We start from the raw sequence: 27,403 nt of genomic DNA, 5'->3' as shown, positions 1-27,403 counted from the left end.
ACCCCATACAAAATACAGCCCTGGGAGACTCTATCCTGTATATAGGCTTCTATAAAACAATTCTCCGAGTTTACTTCTTGAGCATAAAATAATCCACATATAATAAATCGAGCTAATTTGTATACATTTTTAGCAGTATCCATGATGGTGGGTACCCAAGGTTCGGCCAGGCCAAACTCAACGGGGTTTTACTTGTTGTGTTCTTAGTCTCTCATTCTCTCCCTCTTTTTTTCGTTCTTGTAATCTGTTTGAATGCACGAAAAACAACTTCAGGTCGAGTACTTTGACAAGCACCTCGTATGCCGTGGGTGCTGGGGCTTTTTCGCCGCAAAACAAAACAAAACAAAACAAATCACAACACAAGGTAAGACTGAAAGCTTTTTTGTTCAATTGCAATTCACTTTCGCCTCGTTGGAGGGATTGAATGGATTGGATTAACGCCATAGCCAACAGCAGCAGCACCAGCTCCACCAGCACCGTCACCTCAAGCAACATCGCCAGTTGATCAAAACAATAATTCATTACCACGAGAGAGAACAGTTGTGTGCCAGTGCTCGTATTAAACGGTCGGATTTCTTGTGTCTGCGATCAAATCGGAGAGTGCCAAACCTTGTTTTAATTTTTTTTTTCTAAATTTAATTGTGATCAGCAAACCTAACCACATTACTGCTAGCTAAGCAAGGTAAGTAGAACAGTTGATAGGGGAAAATTACGATAGGGGTGAAGAAATATTAAGTACCCATAGGCTTTACTATCATTCGTCTTCCAGGTGATAGAAAAACCTCATAAATTTATCTCAGCCATAAAAAATCGCCGCATCGATAGTTAGGAAACCGCTTCTGCTGCCTATCTTAACAACTCAAAAATTTTTACTAGTTTTTGATAAGTGGTCTATGTGAGACAAGCAACCCAAATAATGGGGTTTCCTTGTAGTCCAGATGTGAGACATGTGTTTTGTTTAGTTTTTGTTTTTTAGCGATTTTAATTTCGTAATGGCGGCTCGCAGGTAGTCTACCAAGTTGTAGAGAAGGAAGGGCCTGGGGATGGTGCTGAGTTTCGTCTTCAAGGCTCATACAACTTCTCAGTGCGCAATACCTCAATTGTATTGCTTTTGGCCAAGTTTCATTGTCTTTTATTTTTCTCAAATTAAATTGAAACCGGTTATTTTAAATGAATTGCCGCTTATTCAGATATTCAACAACCGGAGGAGAGTGCAAGGAACAATGGAAAAAGTTAAATAAAGAAGTGTTAACCCGCATTTAAATACATCAAAAACAATGCGCTAATTATGGAAACTATCAAAAGAATGTATGGAACCCTATCCGAGATTGAATAGTAATGCAGTGTTGCATGCAATTTCATTGCAATTCATACACTTGTAAGCATGCCAATTTAAGTTTTTGCAAAACTTGTTATCTCAATAATTTGAATACTGGTCGGATAGGTTGTTCAAAAATCTGCAGAGTGAAAATAGCATAGACTAAAAAAACAAAAGTCTAATTTTAATTCATTGAACAGTCGCTCTCTATTACTGTGATTATCCAGGAAATCAAGTGACCTCCCAATTTAACCTTTACACAAGTGGTAGTCTTGACCCTGCAGCGGCAACATTGAATATTGAAAATATAGCAAAATAGACTTTCCAATTGCCATGATTACACTCAAAGAAATTCGTTAGGCAGGCACAGAGGCTGAAGACTGTTGAAAACAAAACTAGGTGTTGTTAATAAAATCAAAAAAGCTCGATTACAATCAGTAATGGGGACATTTTTCTCATATATGAGAAAGTTGTTTATTTGAAGATTAACTTTTGCCAATCTTGTAGTCTGCTTTTTCTAGCCGAAACCGAACGCACTGCTGCTTAAGACAATAACACTCAAAAATGTCGCCATTATTAGTTTGGTGGGGGCAAGGTATTTGTATGAAGTAGGGTTGTGTGGTTAAAAATAATTCCCCGAACAACCTATACAACACTGATGGCTTTTCGTCTACAAAATCTTTTCAATATCGGTATGGATTATGATGCATTCCCAGACAAAAGTGAAATCTAAGAAGTAGCAGCATTTCACACTAAATCGCTGCAATTTCAATGACATTTGTGTCATTTAGTCGTTTAGTTAACTGCAGCTTTTATTCAGTTGGTTAAGTGAGTCTATCCTGCCGCAACTCTTGTTTGTTTACACAGCTGTGGTTAGATTCTTGAAATTTCAAATGAGTTCTTAAGGCCTGGTTATGCTCTCGTAAATGTAAAGAGGCAATTATGCCTATTACAAAACGTAGCATTTGACATTACAAATAAAGAAAGCTTAAAATGATCAATTTTATGAACAACAAAGACGGGGGAATGATGCAGGAGAACATCATGGACAAGTTGGAGGAGTACGCGATGACACTCTACCTGTAAATTGAAGAAGCATTTTGCAACATAGAGATGGGGTCGATATTCACCAGTTTGGACCACCGGGGGTCCAACCGAGTTTTTCTGCTACGTGGCAGTATTATCAACGCGAACTTCGGAGATAGAGTGGTCCAAAGTGGATGAAAAGAGGAGCAGAGGAGCTAAATTTCTGGAACCTAATGATAAACAAAATTTTGTTGAACCCCAAGAGAGATGGCGTTAGAATGATCGCATTGGCGGAAGTCGTCGTACTAGTGCATATGCGGACAACGTCGTAAAATTTTTGTTGACTATCAGATTAGGAAGGCTGTTGAGATGGGCTATGAGAAATGAGTTAAGAGTGACCCCAGGAAGTACAGAGTTAGCCCTTTTCACTCCGAGATTTAAGTAATTGGATTTTATACTCCAGTCTTTGGACGTGATCATCCAGCAGTTATTGAAGAACGAGAAATATCTGAGCATAGTTTATGTCAAAATATTTCTCCAACAAATTTTCTACGTATATCATGGCTTCTTCGTTTACACTTGCCAGCAAAATGTCTTCAACGTAAACCAAAACGTAGATTAGATTAAATGTAGAACAAATCTATCGTAAATGTAAAGAGGCAATTATGCTTATTACAAAACCTAGCACTTGACATTTCAAACAAAACAATTTTTTTTAACGAAAAAGACTTGAAGGTGACTGAGGGTCTGACGTCGAAGAACTTTAGGCAACACTCAAGGGCAGGTCGGAGAAGGCGGCTCTCCACGCAGTGATGCGAGAAGTTGAGACAGCCTTCTCGAATATTTAGAGGGCATTTAATAAGGAGGAGAAGGGTCGACAGTCACGACCTGAGCCGCACGGGGAGACAGAATACGGTCAAGTTTCCCTTCTAAACATTATGGATGCGGTGAGCGGGCTGAGGACGGTTTCAGGAGACAGGGACTGGAATGGGGCTATACTACAACACACACAGGCGCAAAAGAAATTCTGGGAAGGGATTTACAGTTTTCGAAATCAGTTGTTGTTGCTGATGTTGTAGCCACATTTGTATGTGTCAAGCTCGTTCCGGTCATCGATCGCCGCGGGATTATTTGGTTATTAAAAGACGCCTGAAAGCCATGGACTCTAGTACAGTGAGGTCGAAGTCTGTGGAGGGGTCTGTGGAATCCCCTAATTGACCCCAGTTTCACGACATAGTGGTAACATGGATTAGCGGATACGACAGAGCCGTATTGGCGCTTACCCCTCACTCACTTTTTTTCAAACAAATGTCAAGTCATCCTTGATTTTCAACTTTTCTAAATAAAAAATCTCTCCGCAGTTGCTTAATATAATGTTCGTGGGAAAATTTCCTTTCCTCTACATACTCATAAACGTTGATATTCAGTTGGTGAGGTTATAACTACCGCTGAAAATGTTTTGAAACCTGGCGTAAAATTTGGGACCGATGCGAATAATTGGCATCAATTTTGTAAGTGATAAGAGAATACATAATCTATGTTATCGGGAAGTAAGATATGCACATAAGGTAACCGAACGATTTGGATTATATTAAGCTTACATTTTTCTTCTTAGCCTCCCAAGTTACTTTAGTAGTCATACGGAAGATCAGTCTTTATGAGAGCTATACAAGGTTTTGGTCCATACTTAAGTTTAGCAGAACTAGACAATGGCATTTTCGGCAAAATCTAATAAAAATGCGACCCTTGGTTTATATGCGAGCTGTATCTAAGCAAAGGCCGATTTAGCCCATTTACAAGTCCAGCCGACCTATATCTAAAAAAGAAGTTCAATAAAGAGCAAAATTTAAAGCGGCATTCTTTAATGGTTTAAAATTTAATTTGCTTTCGTCCGACAGACGAACGGTCAAATCACCTTGAAATCAATATTTCAAAATGTTACAAGCGAAGTAAGCGGTGTATATAAATAAATATATATATGATTATGCAAAGTAAATTGAAGCAGGACTAAACTGTATGTGAAAGAACAAAGGGAATGTAAACCGTTGCTTTTCTAAAAATATTCACGCAATCAAAAAGCTCCCCTCCAAATTGAAATAAAAATAACAAAAATATGATTAAAACGATAAAAATAAATAAAGAGTGAATATCATTGGCGGCTTATTTCAAGAATATTCTCACAATCAATAAGCCCGCCTTCAATATGGAGTAAATATCATACAATACTCATCAAATTTAAGCAGACATCGTTAGCTATTAATAGCAGATTTATTTTTCTGGGTGTACGCTGGTATATGTTACACCTTCAGCTTAGCTCAGCCACCCAGTCAGTTCCAGTTCTATTTATCTCATCATACATTAAGGTTAAAATCAAAACAAACGGACATATAAAACGAACGAACACACGACAGACGAAAAAAGGCTACTTAACTGAAGAGGTCAGTAGTGCGACACAAAAGCGATAGTCAACCGACAAAGTGAACGTGTGGAGCAACTTGATGATGATGATGACTATGACGGGTTTGTGAAAAAAGTGGAATTACCTTTTGATGCTGATTTTTTGTCACATTCATAAGTACAGCGTGCACAACACACAGCATTTGATCAAAGCACGAGATTTTTAGAATTTTTTTGCCACCAGCCACCACCATATCGTATAATGACACTAATTTAACGAAATATATTTTTGTGGCAGCCAGGTCTGTGGCGAACTGAAATGCCTTGGGAAGGGGTATTTTGCTGATCGATTATTAGCTACTAAGAATCGTTTTGATTAAACTTTAATTAAAAAGGCGAAATTAACGATAGCAAATACATGATAACAAAACCTATGCATTCGTTTGTTCAATCTGCACACTTTACCGTCATTTTATTAGAAATTATTTAGAAAGAATAGAATAGAAATAACAGAAAAACTTTTGTGCTTTCAAAATTTTACAGCAAATGTCAAGCTTATAGGTTCTATAACTTTTTTTTTTCTTCAAAGCATGCAGCTCTGCCAAAAAAAGTAAAAAAAATCAAATTTACAGCAAAAAATATTGAGAGTAGAATTCTGCTTGCGGCAAGTTCTTACATAATTCCCATTTATCTATTGGGTTGCCCAAAAAGTAATTGCGGATTTTTCATATAGTCGGCGTTGACAAATTTTTTCACAGCTTGTGACTCTGTAATTGCATTCTTTCTTCTGTCAGTTATCAGCTGTTACTTTTAGCTTGCTTTAGAAAAATGTGTAAAAAAAGTATATTTGATTAAGGTTCATTCTAAGTTTTATTAAAAATGCATTTACTTTCTTTTAAAAAATCCGCAATTACTTTTTGGGCAACCCAATATATTCACAAGCGCCACCAACCAGTCTAACAAAGTGTTACCAAGTTGGCACTTGTGTATCTGGATACATTGTTTTGCACATTATATTGTTTATATTATATTGCCTTTTTGGGGGACTTTCAGGAGCCTAACTTTACATTTCAATTTCAGGTTCGTTCTTTACTCTGGACAATGTTTCATTTGATCGGACTTTATGTTCTCTTGGGATGTTTTTTTTTTTTTGAGCCGTGCTGACACGTTCCGTCAAGTAAAAATTTAGTGCTCAGATACTTGACTTTGTATGGCCATTTCAGTTGTTGTTGTTGTTGTAGCAGTTTGTTGTGTTCTATCTTTCGTCTGCTTGATTCTGTTGTCTGAGTCGAGTGGGTCTGGCTGGGCAGTTAAACAGATGACGTGTATCGTGTGGTTCCTGGTCACAATCGGGACATACATCTTGTACATTGGCATCAATTCTTGCTCTGTAGGAGTTGAGGCGGCTGCATCAGATGGAACGTAATTGAGCCAGAACTACTCTAATTTCAGGTGTAATGGGAGGCGGTCGTTCTCCTAAGACTACATTCACCCGGTAGCTATTTACCGCATTTGCTACCGTGTCTGCATGAATGTTGTCTAGACCCGCTTGATATGCCGCTTGATCTAGAGGTTCTCTCTTGTAGCCCTGAACCTTACGCCCTAGATCACGTAGATCTATCTTAAAGCTTCTGGGCGGTGGATATCTATCGACAAGATGATTTGGATGGTCTCTGCTATAATAGCCCAAAAGGTATTGCTTAGACAGCATATAGTTATGTCTCCGCACGGGTAGGATCTTTGTCTCCTGTTGGATAGTGGTTCTGACATATCTGAATATTATTCCACTGCGAGCCACAAAGCTGACGAGACCACTCTGTCGCTGTATAACTTACCACAGAGCGGTCAATTGCTTTGTACGTGGACAACAAGGTTTCTTTGTCTGCACCCCAAGTTGTGCCGGCAAGTGACTTGAGGCCCATGTTTCTACTTTTGACTTTATCGCAAATTGCTGTGGCATGTGGGAAGAATGTGTAAGAGCTGTCAAATGTGACGCCAAGTATTTTGGGACACTTGATGGTCGGAATCATTTCTCTATCGACCATCGCAGTCTGCTCGGCATGCACCTCACCCGTATTAGTAGTGAACAATGGGGCTGAAGATTTGGTAGTAGATATCTTTAGATTCCTTACAGCAAAATATGAGGCAAGTTCGTTGAGGTAGACGTTCAACCTATCGCAGATGTCAACAATGGGTGATCGTACAATCGTCCGCATATGATACGATCTCTATGCCGTCTGAATGGAGGATAGGTAGAGGTTAAAAATTGCTGGAGATGTCACCCCGCCATGGGGAACTTCCTGTTTCACTCTACGGTGCTTCGAATTCTTATCCCTAAGTTCCACAAAACGACTGGCCACACAGATAATACGCCACCCAACGTTTCAGGCCTGGATGGAGGGACGTCTTGGCGATGTTCTCAAATATTTTGGCATGGCTGACCGTGACGAATTCCTTCGATAGGTCCAGTGTCACGAGGGCCGTCCTATCACATGGCCTGGGCAGATTGAAGCCACTGCAAATGTGTACGGTAATGGCATGCAAAGCAGTTGTTGTGCCATGGAGTCTTCGAAATCTATTTTGATGTTCGGCGAATGGAAAGTCTCCTACGAGGTTCGGGAGGAGTAATGCCTCAAGCGGCTTTGCCACTGGTGAGAGAAGCGAGATCGGTCTGTACGACTCCCCCAAACTCGATCCTTTCCAGGTTTCAGTAGCGGTATCACTCTGCTAATTTTCTAGACATCGGGAATTATAAGGATGTTCAAAGACAGGTTGAGGACAGTAGTAAGGTACTAAACTCCAGGTAAATCCAGATTCTTCAGCATCAGTGTACAGATTTTGTCGGGGCCCAACGCCTTGGATGACTTGGCGCCACGGATGACATTCGTAACTTCGCCCACGATAAATTGTAATGGCTGTCCCCAAACTCGGTCCTTTCCAGTCTTCAGTAGCGAGATCACTCTGTCCATTTTCCAGACACCGAGAACTTTAAGGATGTTCAAAGACAGCACAGTAGTAAGGCACTCAACTCGAGGTAAATTCAGATTCTTCAGCATCAGCCCAGGCGCAGGCGAGATGGTTCTATATTGCACGGAATGGTGTATCACAAAGGCCAATCCCTCAACTCCATTCCTTGAGCGATCTTTACGTAGCACATTGTAACCGTGACAACTGTGCAAGCTGCAGGTGTTGGCCAGCTTTGTCTATCATTTCAGTTGGAATGTAGATTAAGAACCTTCGATACTTGAATCCATATTTTGATGTAGGTTGGAATGATCCCCAGGCAATTGACGCCATATTTCTATGATAGATTCGCTAGATACCATATTGATATTGTTATTGATGATCACGCTTTTTGTTGTATTATCCCTAAATCCCAACACGGACATTTACTCTTTGCGGTTGTTAGGGCAAAGGCGACCTCCCACATATCCCGTTGTTTCAATCGGTTGCAGCGTTGAGGAGTTTATATAGACAAACAAACAAAAAATTGATTTTACATAGCAAAGCTATGAATCCATCGAGCCAATCTTTCATTTCTGGCTGCTTCTTAATTTTCTCTTCTATGTTTAAATGCAATAGTTATTCGATATTTTGTCTTGTTGTGCAGACTTGCGATATATATTCAAAAAACAACAAAAATGCAATTGCAACTCATGTCAAAGTCGAGCCATAAGCAATTGGCTTAAGGCCCTAGGTAAAAAGCAACAAAAAATTACTGTATTTCTGCTTCAATTTTTTTTTTTGAAAATTAACTGGACTGGGTGCCAAATAGTACAGTACCTCCAAAATATCGCCAGCATTAGGTGGGGATAACCACCGCTGAAAATTTTCATGCTGTTCTCGCCAGGATTCGAACCCAGACGTTCAGCGTCATAGGCGGACATGCTAACCTCTGCGCTGCGGTGGTACATAATTGGTCGCAATATGTACCACAAAATCGTCTTTCTAAAACACTTGGGCGTTTGATAATGTTACTGGTAGCGCCAAACGCTTGAAACGGTTCGCCGAGTAAAGGATCGAATTTAACGAAATTCACACTATAGTTGCAATCAAATGGCTAAAGATCTCAAAATATCCCGTGAAGGGATGCAATATATGTAACATAAAGCGTTACAAGTTCCAAAAGCGCCACGATCTTACACCAAATCAAAAACAGTTAAGACTCGAGAGAGCAAGGAAGTCGCTGCAATTCCATGAATGTAGCGAATTTTCTGTCTAGCAAAGTTTCCCAATGGAGCAATGCTCAAACTACCAAAACGATCGTTTCTACTCAACTGAGCTCACGTACGAGAATTTAAACGGCCACCTGAAGTAATTTTCCATTTCAAGTGCGAGACGCCGATGGCTGCTCTCCCATCGTGTTCATCCAGCCTGGCGTCATCGGTTTGTACAGAGGTTATATATATTTTGATCGCATCCGAACAATATAAATTAAAACACAGGCCTTTGTGGGTACTAGGGCGGGTTTATGAAGGTGGTCTCACGCGAAAAGCTGTTAACAGCCGCCCAGGTTTGACGGTATAAAGATGACAGATATTTATTTGCGTTCTCTTTCTTGTTATCTTCTTTCTCGCATATTCTTTGCTCATGTACGCACACGTATATACACACGCACACAAATTTCTTTAGGTGTGTTTGCAAAACGTCGATCAGCTTGATGACCATATGATTAGTGGTCGTTGTACAAACGAGACCACCATTAATTGTTTCGCCATGGTGGGTACTAAAAATCAACTCCCAAGAATTAGCTTCATAAGTGAGAGGACCATTACCGCAGAAAAATTTTCTCATTTTCTCGTCAGGATTTGAGTGCAGGCGTTCCGAAGCATAAAGGGATATGCCAATATATGCGCCTTGTTAGCCGCCTTAATGGGGTAGCAGACGGATATTTCTATGTGTTGACTATTTATGGGCACATCTAGATTCTGCTTGAGAAAAATGTTGAATCACATGAAAGGAACAATATTTTTGTTGAACTCTGGCATTTGAATATTTTTATGTATTTATTGATTTATAAGAATTAAATTCAATTCTAATTAAAATTCATTTGACATTCGACTTTTGGTTTTGATATCAAGCAGGTGTGAAATGTATTCACATTAGTCCTCGTTGAATGAAAAATGATTATTTTTCTCCATAGTTTTCTTTGGAGCGATATTTGATTGCTAATGCAAGCAATATTAAGTCTCAAATTAATGGTGATTGAGGTGGTGGCACAACTTTGACATGTTTACACTTCACCCTCTGGGTGATGTCATTTAGGCTTTAACAATTGGGAAAATAATAATATGCCTCAAACCATGGTCAATTGCTGCTTACTATCCATTTGGCTGACTTTGGTCATTGGTATTAGATGGCGTATGGGTAACCATTCAATACAAAATGAAAAAACGTATACGTTAGGACTCCCCCCACATCCATTTAAAACACAACTCACATATAAGTAATTGGGTCACAAATACGCGTGGCCTTTATGGTTTCAGGAACCTGTTCAAATGTCAAATAACAGCAATTTATAGTGCACCAATGTATTTGCTTTGGGATTCCTTGGTGTACATACATAATCTTATCATCCTTGCTTCCTTATCGTTTCAATTATATCGTCGAGTTTAATCTTAATTTGAAATAATCAAATTCGTAGTAAACTAAGCCAAATATTGGGTTGCCCAAAAAGTAATTGCGGAACAAGTATCTAGCGGGTAGGTCAAATTTTCGTGGGCTATTTTATATAAATCGTAATATGTTTTCCGTAATGGTTCCGCAATTTTCATGGGTCTCCTTACATCAAGGTCAAATCTTATACACACTCCAGGTTTTTCATTAATTTCTTTCTGTGTGATTTTATGTGGATAATACTTCACATGGATATTGGAAGTCAGTCTACATACATGTAGATATTTGGTATCCTAGTACATACCATGCAGTGCAAATCTCGTGTTAGCGGTTATTATCGTATGATATAGATAACTATACCGTACGATTTTGCACTGGAATTATATTCAGTACATTTGACTAAATTTGTTTAAAAATAAGGTTATTCGTGATGAATTTCAAGCCTAATCGCGCAAAAATGAAAATTTTGTCCATGAACATTGAACTAAGAGCAGGGGCAAACTTCTCACATATCAATGAGTGCAGTCTGATTCAAGTTTAAAGGTGCCTCCTTTTTAAAGCAGAGTCCGAACGGCGTGCCGCAGTGCGACACCTCTTTGGATAGAAGTTTTACATGGCATAGTATCTCCTCGGGCGATACGGGATAACTATGAGTACCACACAGGCTGGAGCTTTGAGCTCCGACATGTGTGGTGTCCATCGTTATCACGGGAAGCTTAGCTGAAACCTACCGGGCGCATCCAAAGGTTGCGAATGGTGGAAAGATCCGTTTTCATGCGGAGTAGTTGCAAATGCGGCCGCGGGCAGTCGGCGATTTTCGAGAGGAGAGTCTCAGTGAGGAGAAAAGTGGCTCTGGCTCTTAATTAAATACTGAGTGCCAATGATACTCGAGATGACAAGGCGAGTTATTGGCGCCTTCAAATAAGCAATGGCCAACATCAGCGTCTGTTCCCAGGTTAGGGGCGGCTGGAGGCGAACGTCGGATCTTGAAGCAAGCGGCCAACCACAACGAGGAATACATGTGCATTCCAATAAAACCCATATGTTTGGGGCGTTGGGCCAGTAACCTGCCCCGGAAAACTATGAGAAACAAAGGAATAGTACCTCACAAATATTGCCAGCATTAGGAGGGGAAAAACCACCACTGAAAATTTTTTCTGATGGTCTCGCCAGGATTTGAACCCAGGCGTTCAGCGTGATAGGTGGACATGCTAACCTCTGCGCTACGGTGGCCTCCATGGCGTAATCGCATAATTGCGTCAATTTGGCTGGAAAATTACAACCGGCTATTGTGGGCGAACTCAAACACCTACAAATGTACAAAAAAGTTTGTGTATCGCACCATTAATCGTAATAATCATTAGTAGCGTTGCCAATCCCCATAACAGTACAATAAACTGCAAGAACATCTGAAAAGGTTCGGCAAACAAATGCACAAAGTTATAATACGCTGTACCACAGTGGTGGTGTAGGGTTCGAGAGTTCCCTTTTATATTTCGGGATTGAACAACCCTTGTGTTGGAATCTGCCAACTGACAGTTCTATCGTAAAGCTTGACATTTTTGGGGTTATACGTACTCAGAACGTTTTGACATACGAGCGCTGTTTGTGTTATTTACTGTTCACTGTCAAACACCTTCAGTTTGGTTTATAATTTAACCATGAATCATCTAACAACAGAACAACGTTTGCAAATTATTGTATTTTATTATCAAAATGCGTGCTCTGTTAAGAAAGTTAATCGAGCGTTTCTTCCATTTTACGACGAAACTCATTTTTGGCTCAATGGCAGAATTGTTGATTTTGGAGTGAAGATCAGCCAGAAGCATGGCAAAAGCTACCAATGCATCCAGAAAAAGTCACAGTTTGGTGCGGTTTATGGGCTGGTGGCATTATTGGACCGTACTTCTTCAAAGATGATGTGCATGGTTAATGGTGAGCGCTGCCGTGAGTTGATTTCCAATTATTTTGCTCAAAATGCAAGAGCTTGACTTGCCTGACATGTGGTTTCAACAAGGCGGTGCCACATGCCACACAGCACGCGTAACAATGGACTTCTTGAGAGGCGAGATCGGTGAACATTTTATTTCACGTTCGGGACATGTCAATTGGCCACCTCAATCGTGCGATTTAACGCCTTTAGAATATTTTTTGTGGGGCTATATTAAAGCTCATGTCTATACAGACAACCCCGCTTTAATTGACGCATTGGAAGACAACATTGAGATACCGGAAGGAGTATGCCAAAATTGGACTAAGCGGATGGACCATTTCAGGCATTAAATTTTATGGACCATACCAGGGACGTAGCCAGGATTTTATTTGGTGGAGGGGGGGCATCCCTATTTTTTTCAAAATCGAAAATTGCCAAAATTCTTCTGTTACAGTGAAATTGGAAAATATCCATCTTTTTTATTTTTTTTAAAGATTTTGGTCGCTATTGGAAGCAAGAACTGACCCATCGGCGAAGACATTTGGTCTTAAAGTCAACGCTGAATTTTGCACTGATTGCCATCACACTATTATTAAGCCGATCCTATTCTTTCAAAGCCTTCAAAGTTTGGTTGTCTTTGCGAATATATTAGTTTTATAGTGAAAGTGTCACACTAGTGTGAAAGGTGTCAGACTTGTATTAGTGTCGTGCTTACATCGTAGACACGTTTTCGCAGTTTAAACGGTATAAATACGACCTACCAGTGTATGACCCTTAAAGCCTCTACACCTAATTTGGCCGATGAGTTATTCTAACGAAATGACGGAACGCGTCCCATAGTGGTTGGTGTGTGTTGTAATCTCGGACAACACTGGTTTTAACAGCAAAATTCATGTAGAATTATGTCTAAGAAAACTTTTTGTTGAATGTTTGTTATTCGGAACAATTTTTAGGCAAGAAAATTCCATGAAAATTTTGGCTTGAAGAAACTTTTAACAACTTTTCCTGAAAAACAATCACAAAAATATTTTGAAAAAATTACATTGCGTTCGGTATTTAAAAAATTTGTATTAACCCATAAACGACGAAAAATACCCAAAAGTTAGAAAAATTCTAGTTCGAGTTAGGAAGGAGTTCGTATCCCCCTGGCTACGTCCCTGGACCGTACTATGGATTCAAATAAAGATTTCATGCATTTTTCTGAATTTTATGTGTTTGCTTTTTTTTTTTTTGAAAAACTTTCCTATAGCTCTTAAAAAATCACCCTTTAGTTTACGCAAGTTTTCGATTTGATATCTTAAACTAACAAAAGTTTTTTGTCATTGAATTGCTATGCTATTTGGAAGGATCAGCTATATTTGGACCTACAAACCTCATTCCAATGAGGTTTATACAGAACAACTGTTTCCTTTGTCCACCACATAAATATCGTGGTCACTGTGGCGCATAGGTTCGAATACTGGCGAGAACATCAACTAATTGTTCAGTCGTGATAGTCCTCTCACTATTTTTTGTATTTGAGAGTAGTTATGTGTGTCAGCTATTTTGTTTAGGCTTATTAATGCACATACTAATGATTACCGAACGTCTGTCGATCATAACCGGAAAGTACTGACAAAATTTGAAGCTTAAACAAATTTCAAAAACAAAAATGTACATTTAGAAAATGTCTTTTCTACTATTCTATGATTTTTCTTTGGAATTTATCACAATTTGTCAAAATTTTAGGTTGAATGGTTAACCCAACATGAAAAGGTGAATTCACTCGGTGGCCAGTCTAACCTGTTATAAAGAGAAAATGAAAAAATCAAAAATATGTGATAAAAAGAAAGTACAAGAAGAGAGTAGGGGTTAAGCGCCAATACGTAGCTGTTGTATGCGCTAATCTATGTTAGCACTATGTTGGAAATTGGAGTCTATTCAGGGATTCCACACATTCCGCCAAGAACTTCGGATCTCACTTCCCTAGAACTCACGGACTTGATGGCCGCCATATATGTATACTGATCTCGAAAACTTTAAATTCCTTCACTGAATTCCCTTTGCTGCTATCGTTATGGCACAGAGCTCCGCCCTAGAGAACATACACTCGTCCGGCAGTCTTACCGACGTATCGATAACTTGTGTGTCGGAGTATGGCGCCAATCCAGTCCCTGTCTCCATCTTGGAGCTATCTATAATGACCGTGGTATCATTCTCTTCAAACACAGGGTTCGCTTCCCATTCTTTGAATCCCGATCACACCTCACCCTTGAGGCGTTCTCTATATCGCCCGCCTTCTGACTACATTATCTCCCAATCCCATGGCAGCCGTTTGTACGTACCGAAATGACCCGATGGATTCCTCCATCGGCAAGGGCTATCGCCTTAGTGTACAACACTGCTACAACAACAACAACATTATCTCAGAAGTCCGCGTTAATAGTCTTTTCACATAGTATACAGTCAAACAGGGAGTAACTCAGTTGAACCCCCGTGTGGTTCAGGGCGGTGACTGTCAACCCATTTCCTCGTTATTAAATACCCTCTCAATAACTAGGAAAGCCGCCATCGCCTAATCGTTTAGTTGGAGCGACGTCTTGACTTCACGCACCACTTCGTGGAGGGCCGTCTCCTCCGACCTGACCTTGAGATATGACTGAAGTTTTCCGACGCCAGATCCTCCCTCACCTTCAAATCTTATTTATTAATAAAATTGGTTTGTTTATAATGTCAAATGCTACATTTTATAATAGACATTATTGCCTCTTTACATTTACGATACATTTATTCTACATTTGCGGTACATTTACATGAGCATAACCAGGCCTTTAGAATGTTTCCTTTGACTTTTCATTGAAAAAACTGTCAAACTAACAAATATTAAAAAATAATTTTTGGTGTAACATTTTACATCCCACGTTTGCTTGAGAATATAATTTACGATAAGAAATAAAAATATGAACAAGTATGGGTACTTGAAACCTACAACACTATATTAATAACGTAATGGAAAGACAAACTAAAAAAAACTTCCAACCATACACCCTGAAGATGACTGAAACAAAACCAAGGAATTTTACCTAAAACCTTTCATTTCTTACAGATATCTTTTCAAAGCTACTTCAACAAAATAAACTCAACAATGAATACTTGGCAAATATTTGTAAGCCTATTGTCCATTGTGGCAGTATCGGCCAAATCAGCAGAAGTAAGTATAGTTTTACGTTTTCTACGAGAGGATTTAAGAAGGAAAATATGAGGGAGTGATTTTCCTGATGCATTATCATGGATCTTTTCTAGAAAAACACTCGCATTGAAGCCATAGCCTATGTGACAGGAACTTCGACAGCCACTGGAAATGTCACATTCATACAGAATGGCTGTGGTGAAAATGTCCATGTACGTGTTTACATTACCGGCTTGACACCTGGTAAACATGGTTTCCATGTCCATGAAAAAGGAGACTTGACAAATGGCTGCCTTAGCTTGGGAGGTCATTTCAATCCTGACAAGGTAAGTGCTATGCAAATATTTCAAATATATAAGTATTTACAATTTACTTGAAAGATAGATCCAACTGTTTTTTGATTCTAAAAAAAAAATAGAATAGCAAAAAACCATTTTCAAGTCATGCAAAAATGGTTTGCTGCTAATATGGTTATAAAGAACTACAATCCAAAAAACCCATTATGTTATTTTCGAAAAATTTTTTTTATGACAAAAACTGGATTAAAAACTGCACATATCAAGAGAATATATGCAGATGAATTTAACAAATTTTGCGAACTTTTAACCAATTAACATCCAATTATCGATTCCTTTGTCCAATATTAATGAAATTTAAATTTATTTACTATTTAAAGTACTTATATTGACGTAGATTTTATTATTTTTTTAATTTGTTAACAAAATTGTTATTTAAAATTTTTTATACAAAAAAAAAGAAAAATGCTGACTATTAAATTTTTTCTATTCTTGGAATAGAAGGCCATTAAACAAATGGTCTAGAGCCGGGCAATATCCTGCAAAGGAATATAAATAAATGAAGAAAAAAAAACACTTTCTATTAATTTTTCAATTGATTCATTTCAATTGATACGACAAAAAGTTTTTCAGAAATTTCACGCGGAAAAAATTTTCAAAACAATCTTTGTTTGAATTTTTCAATGTTGTAAAATTGCAAAATTTTTGAAGCCCAATTTTTTCCCCAAAACGTGTCAAGAAAAAGTTTTGTTAATTATACGAGGAACATGGGATCAAAGAAACCAAGCGCGACAGTTCCACTTTGTTTATGTTCGTAAATTTGAAGATCCTAAAAAATCTATTCGACTGTACTTATGTGAGTATAATAGCAAGGAATGGGTTCATAAGAATTTGAATTTTTTCATTTTCTTATAACCTAAGTAGACAAGTGCCAGTTGCAAGGCGTATTTATAAGGTGGCCGCATCGGCGAATTGCCACAACAAAGCATCTTTTTTGGAAACTTGATATGTCAAAACTTGTAAACAGGGCGAAGAAAACTCAATTCGCCGTGGCATTTAAAATTTTCGACAAATTTGCTTCGACCAATCGGAGAAAGAAGAAGGAAGTTTTTCATTTTTTTAAGGGTCAAGCAAAAAAAAAAAAAAATTTAAAAATGCTATTAGCTCCAGACAAAACCATCAAGATGGCAGGTTTAAATAGTTTCCACTAGCTGGTTGAAGCGGTAAACTAGCTACCAGGAATGCATTTAACCTTCCACGGTAGACCAGGGTAGTTCTAGCTAAATTCCAATGGGGCGGGGATTGATTCCAATATCATAGACGTTTTACTCTATTATAACCAGGGACCACACATCAAATCTGTCAAATGCATGACTCACTGGTGGACATGAGAATTCCTCTTGAATTGAGTTCATACGATGCTGATGGGCAGGATAACTAGCGTACCACTAGCAAAGGGCTTTACTAGGAATATTGTGGCTAGAGCTCAAGAATGATTTTTATAACCCTTTGGGGCTCTTGAATAATTGTCGGATTTTTAGATCATTTGAAAAGGAGGGAGCTAAATAAAGTTTGTTGGTTACGGGGATTAAGTTTTCATATTAGTGGGTGGCATATAGTATGCTGCCATAATTAGCATATAGTATGCTGCCATAATTAGCAGATGGGCTTGACGTAAACCCTCGAAAGATAAAGTTGATGCTATTCACCAATATGAACAAATTTGGTAAGTTTAGAGGACCTCTCCTAGATGGAGTGGAGCTACCGCTCTCACTACTGATAGGGCTTCTAACAAGCAATTGCAATGTCAGGACTTTGAAATCGCGCTGGTTGACGGTTTTGCGCCTATTGTGACACTGCCTGAATTCAAATGAACACTTTTTTCCGGTCAAAATTATTTTCATGCACATAGTCCTTTCGCCATTTTTGACTGCAATAGAGGCTTGAAGTGGCAGATTGGAGAGAACTTCTTTAGCACGCTATAGGCCCCCATTATTGTCATGCATGTTGGCTCCTTATCTTCTTCATTCTAATGTCAGGAAGTGTACCGCCGTAAATTGATTTAGGTTGTTAGACGCCTAAGTTTAAAGAACCAAAACAGCAGCAAACACAAAAATCAATTTATATAATATTTATTTTGAGGTTTAAATAATGATTCCAAATTCCATCAGATGTGCTGATGCGACCACCATATTAAATACGCCTTGGCCATTTGTTTTTTGTAATAACTTGCTATTGTATATATTGGGTTGCCCAAAAAGTAATTGCGGATTTTTCATATAGTCGGCGTTGACAAATTTTTTCTACGGCTTGTGACCCTGTAATTGCATTCTTTCTTCTGTCAGTTATCAGCTGTTACTTTTAGCTTGCTTTAGAAAAAACGTGTAAAAAAAGTATATTTGATTAAAGTTCATTCTACAATAAGTTTTATTAAAAATGCATTTACTTTCTTTTAAAAAATCCGCAATTACTTTTTGGGCAACCCAATAGTTTTCATATATATAAAAAGAAATTATTTAAATTAACATATTTCATAAATTGGAAATTATTTAAGATCTATTTCTTTTTACCGAAAAATGCTTGGTATTAGTTTATAGTATCGTAACAAATATCTTTTAACATGTTATAAGCGACAACATTTTATATTCATTCTATTCTATTTCTTTGTTAGATGGATCATGGCGGTCGCAGTGATGAAGTTCGTCACGTCGGTGATTTGGGTAACATTGAAGCCAATGCCGATGGTGTAGTGGATACCACATTCTCGGATCATTTGATCAGCCTGACTGGTCCCCGCACCATTATTGGTCGTGGTCTTGTTATACACGACAATGTGGACGATTTGGGCAAGACCACTCATCCGGACTCCAAGAAAACTGGCAATGCTGGTGGCCGTGCTGCCTGCGGTGTTATTGGTGTCAAGTAAATATTAAGCTTTTCCTCCTTATCGATTACTTGTATCGCGGCGTGAAAGCAAAACCAAAAAAAAACCAAAAAAAACCCACGCCTCATTTTTACTTAATTCAATTAATGCTGTCTGTCAATTTGAATAATCCCTATATACATTTTATTTTGATTTATTTTTGTGTGATTTGTTTTATTTACAATTGTCTAATGTCGCTAGCTACTTTATATGTATGTATGTGTGTATCAAGCGTTCGTATTGTTTATTTTGTTTTTACTAAATACGTGGGTTGTCTAAGAAAAGGAGCTGTCAAGGACAAAAGTTTTCTATATTCCATGTGCTAAAAGGGTTAAAAATCTAAAGAAACACTACACTGTCTAACTGAATGATAATAATGTCACTAAAAAGTTTGTGGAACAATCTGCTGTTCTTTTTCAATTTAGCAAGAATATAACGCTTGAAATCCTTTAATTTTTTTACGATGAAAAAAAATCGTATTTTTCACCCCTTGAGGGGAAAAGCAGCGCGAAGTCATGGGTACTTTACTACCGCCACCAAGTAATAACCAGTAGATCACAATGGACTTTTATTATCTAAGTGAGTCTCTTCAACAGACTGCTTCTCTATCCTAAACTATAAATTTCATACTACAAATCTAAATTTTTGTTCATATACTTTCAACTCGATCTCTTAGCGAATTAGAGAATAAAGACTAATTCGCTAAAGTCTAATTACTGAATGTATGAAGGAGACATTATACGAAGAGTTTTAGAGGTAGAAGTATTTGTCTAGGTAAGATAGTCCTTCACAGACACAATTCATAAATCCCCAACATACCAGGCAAATGATTTTGTGGGAAATCGAACAAACGTCCCTAGCACTAGTAAACCAAACTCGCTAACATCTTCCCAAACAGGGAGTTTAAACATTTTTCTCTAAAGCCAAGTACTAAGTTCATTCGCACGAAGATTGTCTTTCAATTGATTGCGAAATATGATGCATCCTATTGGACGATATAAGTAAAACACAACAAAAGCAACTGCATTGAAACAGAATTGTTTGTGAACAATAAATTGAAATTGAAATTTTATTGTCACAGTGACTTGTCGCTACTATTTTACTCACAGAACTCAGTACCATTTCTACGAAATGTGTTTGCATTATCTTCGCTACCATTTTTATGCCTACAATAGAATAGGGGTATAAAAACGACCTTTGTAAGGTCATCATATCATCGAAATATTGATGATAAACCTAACAAAGGTCGTCTTGACATTCACGATCGATTTAGCCATGTCCGTCCTTCTGTCTGTCGGTCGAAAGCGCGATAACTTTCCAAGCATTTAATCTAGGCGCTTGAAATATTCACAAATACTTCCTATTAGTGTAGTTCGGTGGAGATTGTAAATGGGCCTTATAGGTCCATATTTTGATATAGCTGCCATATATTGTAAAACAGATCTTGGATCTATACATGGTCCAAATCGGTTCCATTCTTGATATAGCTCCCACATAAACCGATTTTTACTTCTTGAGCCTCTAGTGCAGTGGTGGCCAAACATTTTTCTTCTTTTTGTTCACACAACAACGAATGTTTTGTGGGCCCATAAAAGTCGCATTTATTGTCCGATGTCGCCGAAATTTGGGATAGCGGGTTGTGTTGGACCCTTCGTCATTCTTCTTCAATTTAGCTCAGATCGGTTTAGATTTAGATATAGCTGCCATATAGACCGATCTCTCGATTTAAGGTTTTGGGTCTATAAAAGGCGCATTTATTGTCAGATTTCGCCCAAATTTAGGACGGCGAGTTGTGTTAGGTTCTTCTACAAATCTTTCTGCAACTTGGCCCAAATCGGTTCAGATTTAAATATAGCTGTCATATAGACCTATATCTCGATTTAAAGTATTGGGTTCACTGTTCACTGAAATTTGACACAGTGACTTATGTTAGGCTTTTCAACATCCGTGTCATATATGGTTCAGATTTATTTTTAGATATAGCTACTAAAAAGACCAATAATACGTTATGCACAATTGAACAATGACTTGTACTTATTAGTATTTGGTCCAAATCAGAACATATTTCAATATAGCTGCTATACGGCATAAGGTATGCATTTTTCATCGGATTTTGACGAAAGGTGGTTTACATATATACCTGAGATGGTGGGTATTAAAAATTCGGCCCGGCCGAACTTAACGCCTTTTTACTTGTTTTGTTTTTATTTTGGCCACCACTGTTCTAGTGGGAATTTTTATCTGATTTGGTTGAAATTTTGCATGAAGTGTGTTGTTTTGACTTGCAACAACTATGCCATTTATGGTCAAAATTGGTGCATATCTCCCATATAAATCGGTCTCCCAAATATACTTCTTATGCCTCTAGAGGGCTCATTTTTTATCCGATTCGACTGAAATTTTGTACAACGACTTCTACTATGGTCTCCAACGTCTAAACCATCTCCATAACCTGATATAGCTGAATCGGTCCGTAACCTGTTATAGATGAATCGGTCCATATCCAGACATAGCTCCAATAACATGGCAATTTTAATGTATTATCCTTTGTTTGCCTATGAAGAGATACCGGGCAAAGAACTAACCAATGCGATCCATGGAGAATGTATATAAGATTCGGCCTGATCGAACTTAGCACGCTTCAACTTGTTTTATAGTGCGTTTTGGCAGCTGCTCGGACAAAAACTTTGAACTCAGTACTAGGCTGAAGAGTGGATATTTACATATACAGTGACAAAGAAATGTCTACATACCTTTCATAAATAACAGTATCGTTGTTAGGATAAGATTTTTCATTGAAAATTTACAATAAATAAAGTACTGGGAACCATGGTAAACAATTTTCGCAACAATAGATGTTAGTTAGAAAAACTTTTTGGTAAAAAAAATTCAATTTGAAAAACGTGTTTTTCAGTGGGTTGTGTAGACTTTTCTGTGCCACTGTATAAATAAATATATTTTATTTAAAATAGTTATTTTTACCAATGAACCTTGCATTTAAGGTTTATTTTTATCAGTAATTTAGATGTTCTAGAATTTATTATTCATTTTACTTATTTGTTTTTTAGTTCTCTAGTTTTTTTTTAAAGTTTAATATTTGTATACCCACCACCATAGGATAAGAGATGTTCTTATGTTGTCTAAACATTTTCGCCGTTATTCACAAAACCTAATATAGATTTGAAATAGGTTTATTCGATAGATTCCCTTAATAGAACTTAAAAGGCTTCATTAAGTTTTGTGAAAACGGCCATCGGAGTTTTAAAGATGTTTGTCCGTGGCTCTATTAAAAATGCAAAATCTCAAAAAATAATACTTTTAAACTTTTTTTTTTTGTCAAAAATTTTTTACGCAAATATTTTTCGAAAATGCGGCCCAGAACGTTTGACTTTTTCAAACCTTAGATATGTGAAAATGAAACTGATTTATCCTTCAAAATCCATAATGAATACGATTCAAACTACTACACAAGTAGATGTAGCCCTGTCATTAATCTCAACATAAGCCATGTTTGGCTCTGATCTGACTTTTAGAACTCATTTGGTGCACGAATAACTTGAATAGCATTCGATTATATTGAATACATATACTTTATGATAACACTTAGCTAAACCTTCATAGAACCTGTGGTGGGGGTATTTAAGTTTCAATCTGGCCGAATTTAACCCATTTCTACTTGTTTTGAATAGCATTCGATTATATTGAATACATATACTTTATGATAACACTTAGCTAAACCTTCATAGAACCTGTGGTGGGGGTATTTAAGTTTCAATCTGGCCGAATTTAACCCATTTCTACTTGTTTTTATAAACCCCCTATAGGGAGATGTCCCCAGAGTCCTCAGATTGTTCACAGTAGTATCGTATTTAACCCGGTTCGGAACGCTCAACTTTAACCCAATTCAAAAGTCTCTTCTTTAACCCGTATCGGTCGTTGGTGAGTCACAATATGGTTGCTTGAAATATCCTCTTTACATATTTGGGCTTAGTTTTATACCAGCAGATCTACATTTGTCACTAAACATGGGTAGTTTTTAGCCAATCTACAAAAAATGTTAATTAACTTTCTTATATACATACGGCTAGCAAACAATGGGTACACAAAGTTGCTTCTTTCATAATATATTAATTATTAGTTACAAATTCGTTATTATTATCTTTTAATTCTTCCATTTTATTTCTGGCTTTTATATAAAACAGCTTAAAAAGCTTCTTTTAAGGTTTAACAAACCACTTAATAATTTATACCGCTTGCAAGCTACACATATCGCGGTTTTCCTTCACTACCTAGTTTACTAGCATACTTTATAACAACAGCACATTTTGCCGTACTTTTCAAAAAAAAAGTTCTTTCCTTTAATGGCAATGTATCCATATCTCGTCACCAGCAACAACACAATTGTGAAAACTATTTTTTTTTTTTTTTTGAAACGATCAAGCAGCATTTCCGACGTACAATATCGTCTTTCAACATCTCTCGACTCCAGTTCAAATGGATATCAAATTCCTTGCTTTTATATGAATCCCAATATTTTTAAACGTAGGAAAATGGCTTGTATGATTCCCAGTGATGATGAAAGTTGTATTTGCATTTGACAAATATCTTCCTAATTTTATAACTTTTTCGGCCGACCAGGCCCTTATAATCCATCTCAAAATCACCACAGTTGAATCAAGCAAACGATTGTTCAAAATGTTTCAGTTTCAGCTTCTATCAAGAAATTATAACCTTGAGCAGCAGTTCTTTTTTTGATTTGAACGAAAGTTAAATTTCGTCATTATTATAGTCACTGTAAACTTGTTCGGCAATAATTTTTCGAGTTTGTAAATTTTATTTAAAGACAAATTTTTCTCATAGAAAACTTAAGGACAAGGCGTATTTAATAATGTGGACGCATCGGCGAATTGCTACAACAAAGCATCTTTTTTGGGAACTTGATATGTCAAAATTTTTTTTAAACAGGACGAAGAAAATTCTATTCGCCCTGACATTTAAAACTTTCGGCAAATTTGTTTCGACCAATCAGAGCAAGAAGAAAGAAATTTAATAATTTTTGAGTGTCAAGCAAGAAAACTCATATTTAACCAGTAAGGAAGGGCAAAAGTCGGGCGGTGCTGACTGTATTACCCTACACCAACCCTATAAGTACAATGTTGGAGCTATATCCAATTCTGAAACATTTTTGATGGACCTCGGCGAGCAAAAATTGTCCAAACTTTAATAACTACGGTTGACAAATGACAACATTATTGCAAATTACCCAAAATCTGGCGAACATATATATGGGAGCTATAACTAATACTGAACCGATTTCCATGAAATTCCTTGGCAATGCCAAGAGTCATTAAAAAATCCTTCCTGGCAAATTTCGAGAGAATCGCTTTACAAATGAGCACTTTATTGAATTACTACTGCAAATCGGACGAACATATATATAGGAGTTATATCCAAATCTGAAACGATTTTTTCCAATTTCAATAGGCTTCGTCCCTAGGCCGAAAAACCAGCCTGTACCAAATGTGAAGACGATCGGATGAAAATTTCGACCTGTAATTGGTAAACAAATTAACATGGACAGACGGACATATCTAAATCGAAACAGAAAGTGATTCCGAGTAAATCGATATACTTATTAATGGGTCTATCTCTCTTCCTTCTGGGTGTTACAAACAAATGCACTATGTTATAATACCCTGTACCAAAATAGTGGTGTAGGCACTGTAGAAGTAAAATTGGAAAATCAATTTATATGGGATCTATATCAGGTTTTCGACCGATTCGTACCATATTTGACACGTATGTTGGAAGTCATGGGAGAAAATCGGTTAACAAATGACCATTTTATTGCAGTATTTCTGCAAATCGGACGAACACATATATGGGAGCTATATCCAAATCTGAACCGATTTTTTTCCAATTTCAATTGGCTTTGTTTCTAGGCCGAAAAACACGCCCATACCAAATTTCGAGAAAATCGGTTAACAAATGACCATTTTATTGCAGTATTACTGCAAATCGGACGAACACATATATGGGAGCTATATCCAAATCTGAACCGATTTTTTCCAATTTCAATAGGCTTCGTCTCTAGGCCGTAAAACATGCCCATACCAAATTTGAAGACGATCGGATGAAAATTGCGACCTGTAGTTTGTACACAAATTAACATGGACAGACAGACGAACATAGCTAAATCGAATCAGAAAGTGATTCTTAGTCGATCGGTATACTTATCAATGGGTCTATCTCTCTTCCTTGTGGGTGTTACAAACTAATTCACTAAGTTATAATACCCTGTACCACAGTAGTGGTGTAGGAACCTGAAGAGTGTCGTCTACTCCACATGAAAATGTGGCTACTACAACAACAACAACCCACAAAACCACCAAAATGGCAGGTTTAAATAGTTTTCATAAGGTTATTGTAGCCGTAGATAGCTACCAAGGAGGGATTGGTTACGAGGGTGACGTTATCGTCATCATGTTTAGGGGACCTCTTCTAGATGTGATGGAGCTGACGCTCTCACTACTGAATATCCTGAAAAGCAATTGCAATGTCAGGACTTTGACCTTTCGCTAGTCACATGGCGAACTTAAGCTTGATTTGTGGAGATGAGGAGGAGTCATAGACGGTTGAGCACCTATTATGAGACTGCCGGAAATTGCGACACCCTCTCGCAGGATTATGGGTACACAAAAACCTATTTTCCTGTCTAAATCATTTTCATGCAATAGTCCTTTCGCCATTATTGAATACTATAGCTTCAAATTGCATATTGGAGAGACCTTTTCAAGACTACCTGGCCGTTTTGTCATGCATATTGACTCGTAATCTTCTTTTATTTAATGTCTGGTATTGTACTGACGTAAATTTTATCAGTGTTCTTCTGCGCTTTTTAAATCTTTCGGGGGCGAGACAATAGACCTTAGTTCCCTGAGTGAAGCTGATAGTGAATGAGGTTGCTAGACGCGTGCCATAATATGCCCTGAGTTTAAATTTTATAAAATATTTATATTTTTGTACGACGAATTCAAAAATGAGTTGACATATCAATTTCTCTCAGCTGGGTTGATGCGGCCACCTGTTAATATGCCTTGGTTAAGAATATTTTTTTCCAGAAATAAATTTTTGAAAAAACATCGAGATCTGCTAAGAAATTTTTTGTGAAAGTTTCTTTTGAAAAAATGTCTTTGAAATGTTGTTTTTAAAGAAATTTAGTCCATAGAGAAATATCCATTCAATTTTGTCCTTAAAGATATTTTTATTCAAATTTTGGTTTTTGGAGAAACTTTAAGAAAATGTTGTCTTAGGAAAAATTTCAATGACATTTTTTTAGAGAACATTTAATTAAAATTAAGTTTTTAGAAAAGTTACTGTAATTTTTTCTTTAGAAATTTATAGTTTTTTTTTTCAAAAATTTGTAACGAATTTTCATCTTTAAAGAAAATTGTATTAATATTTGTGTTTGGAAAAAATTTCATTAATTTTTTTATTTGAAATTTTGATGTTCTTCAAATTTATAATTTGTAAGTTTTATACTTAGACATGTTTTTTCTGACATGAACTTCTTATGAATTCAAATTAGATTTAATTTGTTGCTACATTTTACAAAACGACAAATACCTTAATATTTGAGTGATCATTTAAATCATTTAAAAATTGCACACCATATAAAATTTTCTTGCTTAATTTTTTTGGGAACAGGCTACAGTTTCATTATTATCAAAGTGATTAAAAAGTGGAAAACTTTTGTAGTCTGCAACATTTTACACTTGTGTCATCATCCACATTATCCACAGGGGATATTGGATCCAACATCGATTTTAACAACAAACAAGGGGAATGTCTAATAAACAACTAAAAACAAGGTGTATTTGTGTTTTGGTCATTTACTTAACTGCGTACTGAACAATATAAAATATCCACACACAAGCGATTCATAACAACTCCCTCTGCCACCCCCCGTTAAAACACTTAACATGTTTGTAGTTTTGAAGTGGTTCTCAAAGTCGCCAATTGATTATCACCATCCTCTTCCAACCATACCCATGTCTGTCTCTAATGTTTTAAGTGTGTTGTCTGTTTATTCGTTAACTTTTATTTTCAGCCCTAATTATCCGCCTTTGCCTTGTACTCCATCATTGAGTCAACAATCGCCAGCACCACCACAACAACCACCGCATTCATCATATCAGCCCACATTTTATGTACCCCATGATAAGCCCAAGGATCATGTTGTTTATCCTTTACTCTCCTCCCCATCATATCCTTATACTCATGTTGGCTATCCCCCCTCCTATCCATACCATTATCCACAGCCATATCATTATCAGCCTTCCTATCCATATTTCTATTAGAAAATGTATCTTGAAATTCAACAAAAGTGAACGTTGGGTGTTTGTGTCTTTGGGTCCATAAACAAAATAAAAAATTAAAAAAAAAGAAAATTCAATAAATAAATTAAATTTTTTTCCAGTTTGGAGGATGGTGCAGAGTGGCCCTGTACTAAGAACGGTGCATCAATGATGATGGGAATGACAACATCCACCCTTTTTATCTTAGTTTTGTCATTTTTTTATTCAACTGTCTAGATAAAACGAATTGTACAAGTATTTCCGCCAAACCTTTATTTCGATGTAAATTCACAACATGATGCTATTGATTTAATATTTAAATTGTTACCTATAAGGCCACCACTAAATATATATCATTAAAAACATAA

General features: G+C 37.2%; 1 protein-coding gene and 1 long non-coding RNA gene across 4 annotated transcripts in view; one reads left to right on the top strand and one right to left on the bottom strand.

Moving 5' to 3' along the window:
* LOC131998042 (uncharacterized) overlaps window positions 1–5,171 on the bottom strand; it is an 85,367-nt gene extending 80,196 nt beyond the window's left edge. The window contains exon 1 of the long non-coding RNA XR_009398504.1: window positions 4,888–5,171. This is a non-coding gene — a long non-coding RNA (uncharacterized LOC131998042). The remainder of the gene's footprint in view (window positions 1–4,887) is intronic.
* On the top strand, window positions 415–27,403 carry LOC106087602 (extracellular superoxide dismutase [Cu-Zn]). Of its 3 annotated transcripts, XR_001221293.2 has the most exons (6): window positions 423–682; window positions 15,376–15,480; window positions 15,573–15,785; window positions 18,427–18,677; window positions 22,503–22,617; window positions 27,158–27,293. XR_001221293.2 is itself a non-coding variant. In XM_013252710.2 (5 exons), exons 2-5 carry the CDS (start codon window positions 15,415–15,417, stop codon window positions 27,036–27,038), a joined length of 780 nt encoding a protein of 259 aa, XP_013108164.1. In that variant the 5' UTR covers window positions 415–682; window positions 15,376–15,414; the 3' UTR covers window positions 27,039–27,098. The 3 variants fall into 3 exon arrangements, 2 of the variants coding, with proteins under 2 accessions (XP_013108164.1, XP_013108165.1); XM_013252710.2 differs by lacking the exons at window positions 22,503–22,617; window positions 27,158–27,293 and adding an exon at window positions 26,789–27,098 and having other exon boundaries at window positions 415–682; XM_013252711.2 differs by lacking the exon at window positions 22,503–22,617 and having other exon boundaries at window positions 422–682; window positions 27,158–27,403.

This window comes from Stomoxys calcitrans, chromosome 5, assembly GCF_963082655.1.
Source record: "Stomoxys calcitrans chromosome 5, idStoCalc2.1, whole genome shotgun sequence".
Classification (NCBI taxonomy): domain Eukaryota; kingdom Metazoa; phylum Arthropoda; class Insecta; order Diptera; family Muscidae; genus Stomoxys; species Stomoxys calcitrans.
Note: the sequence above shows the minus strand (reverse complement) of the source record. Positions and strands in the feature narration are given on the sequence as shown.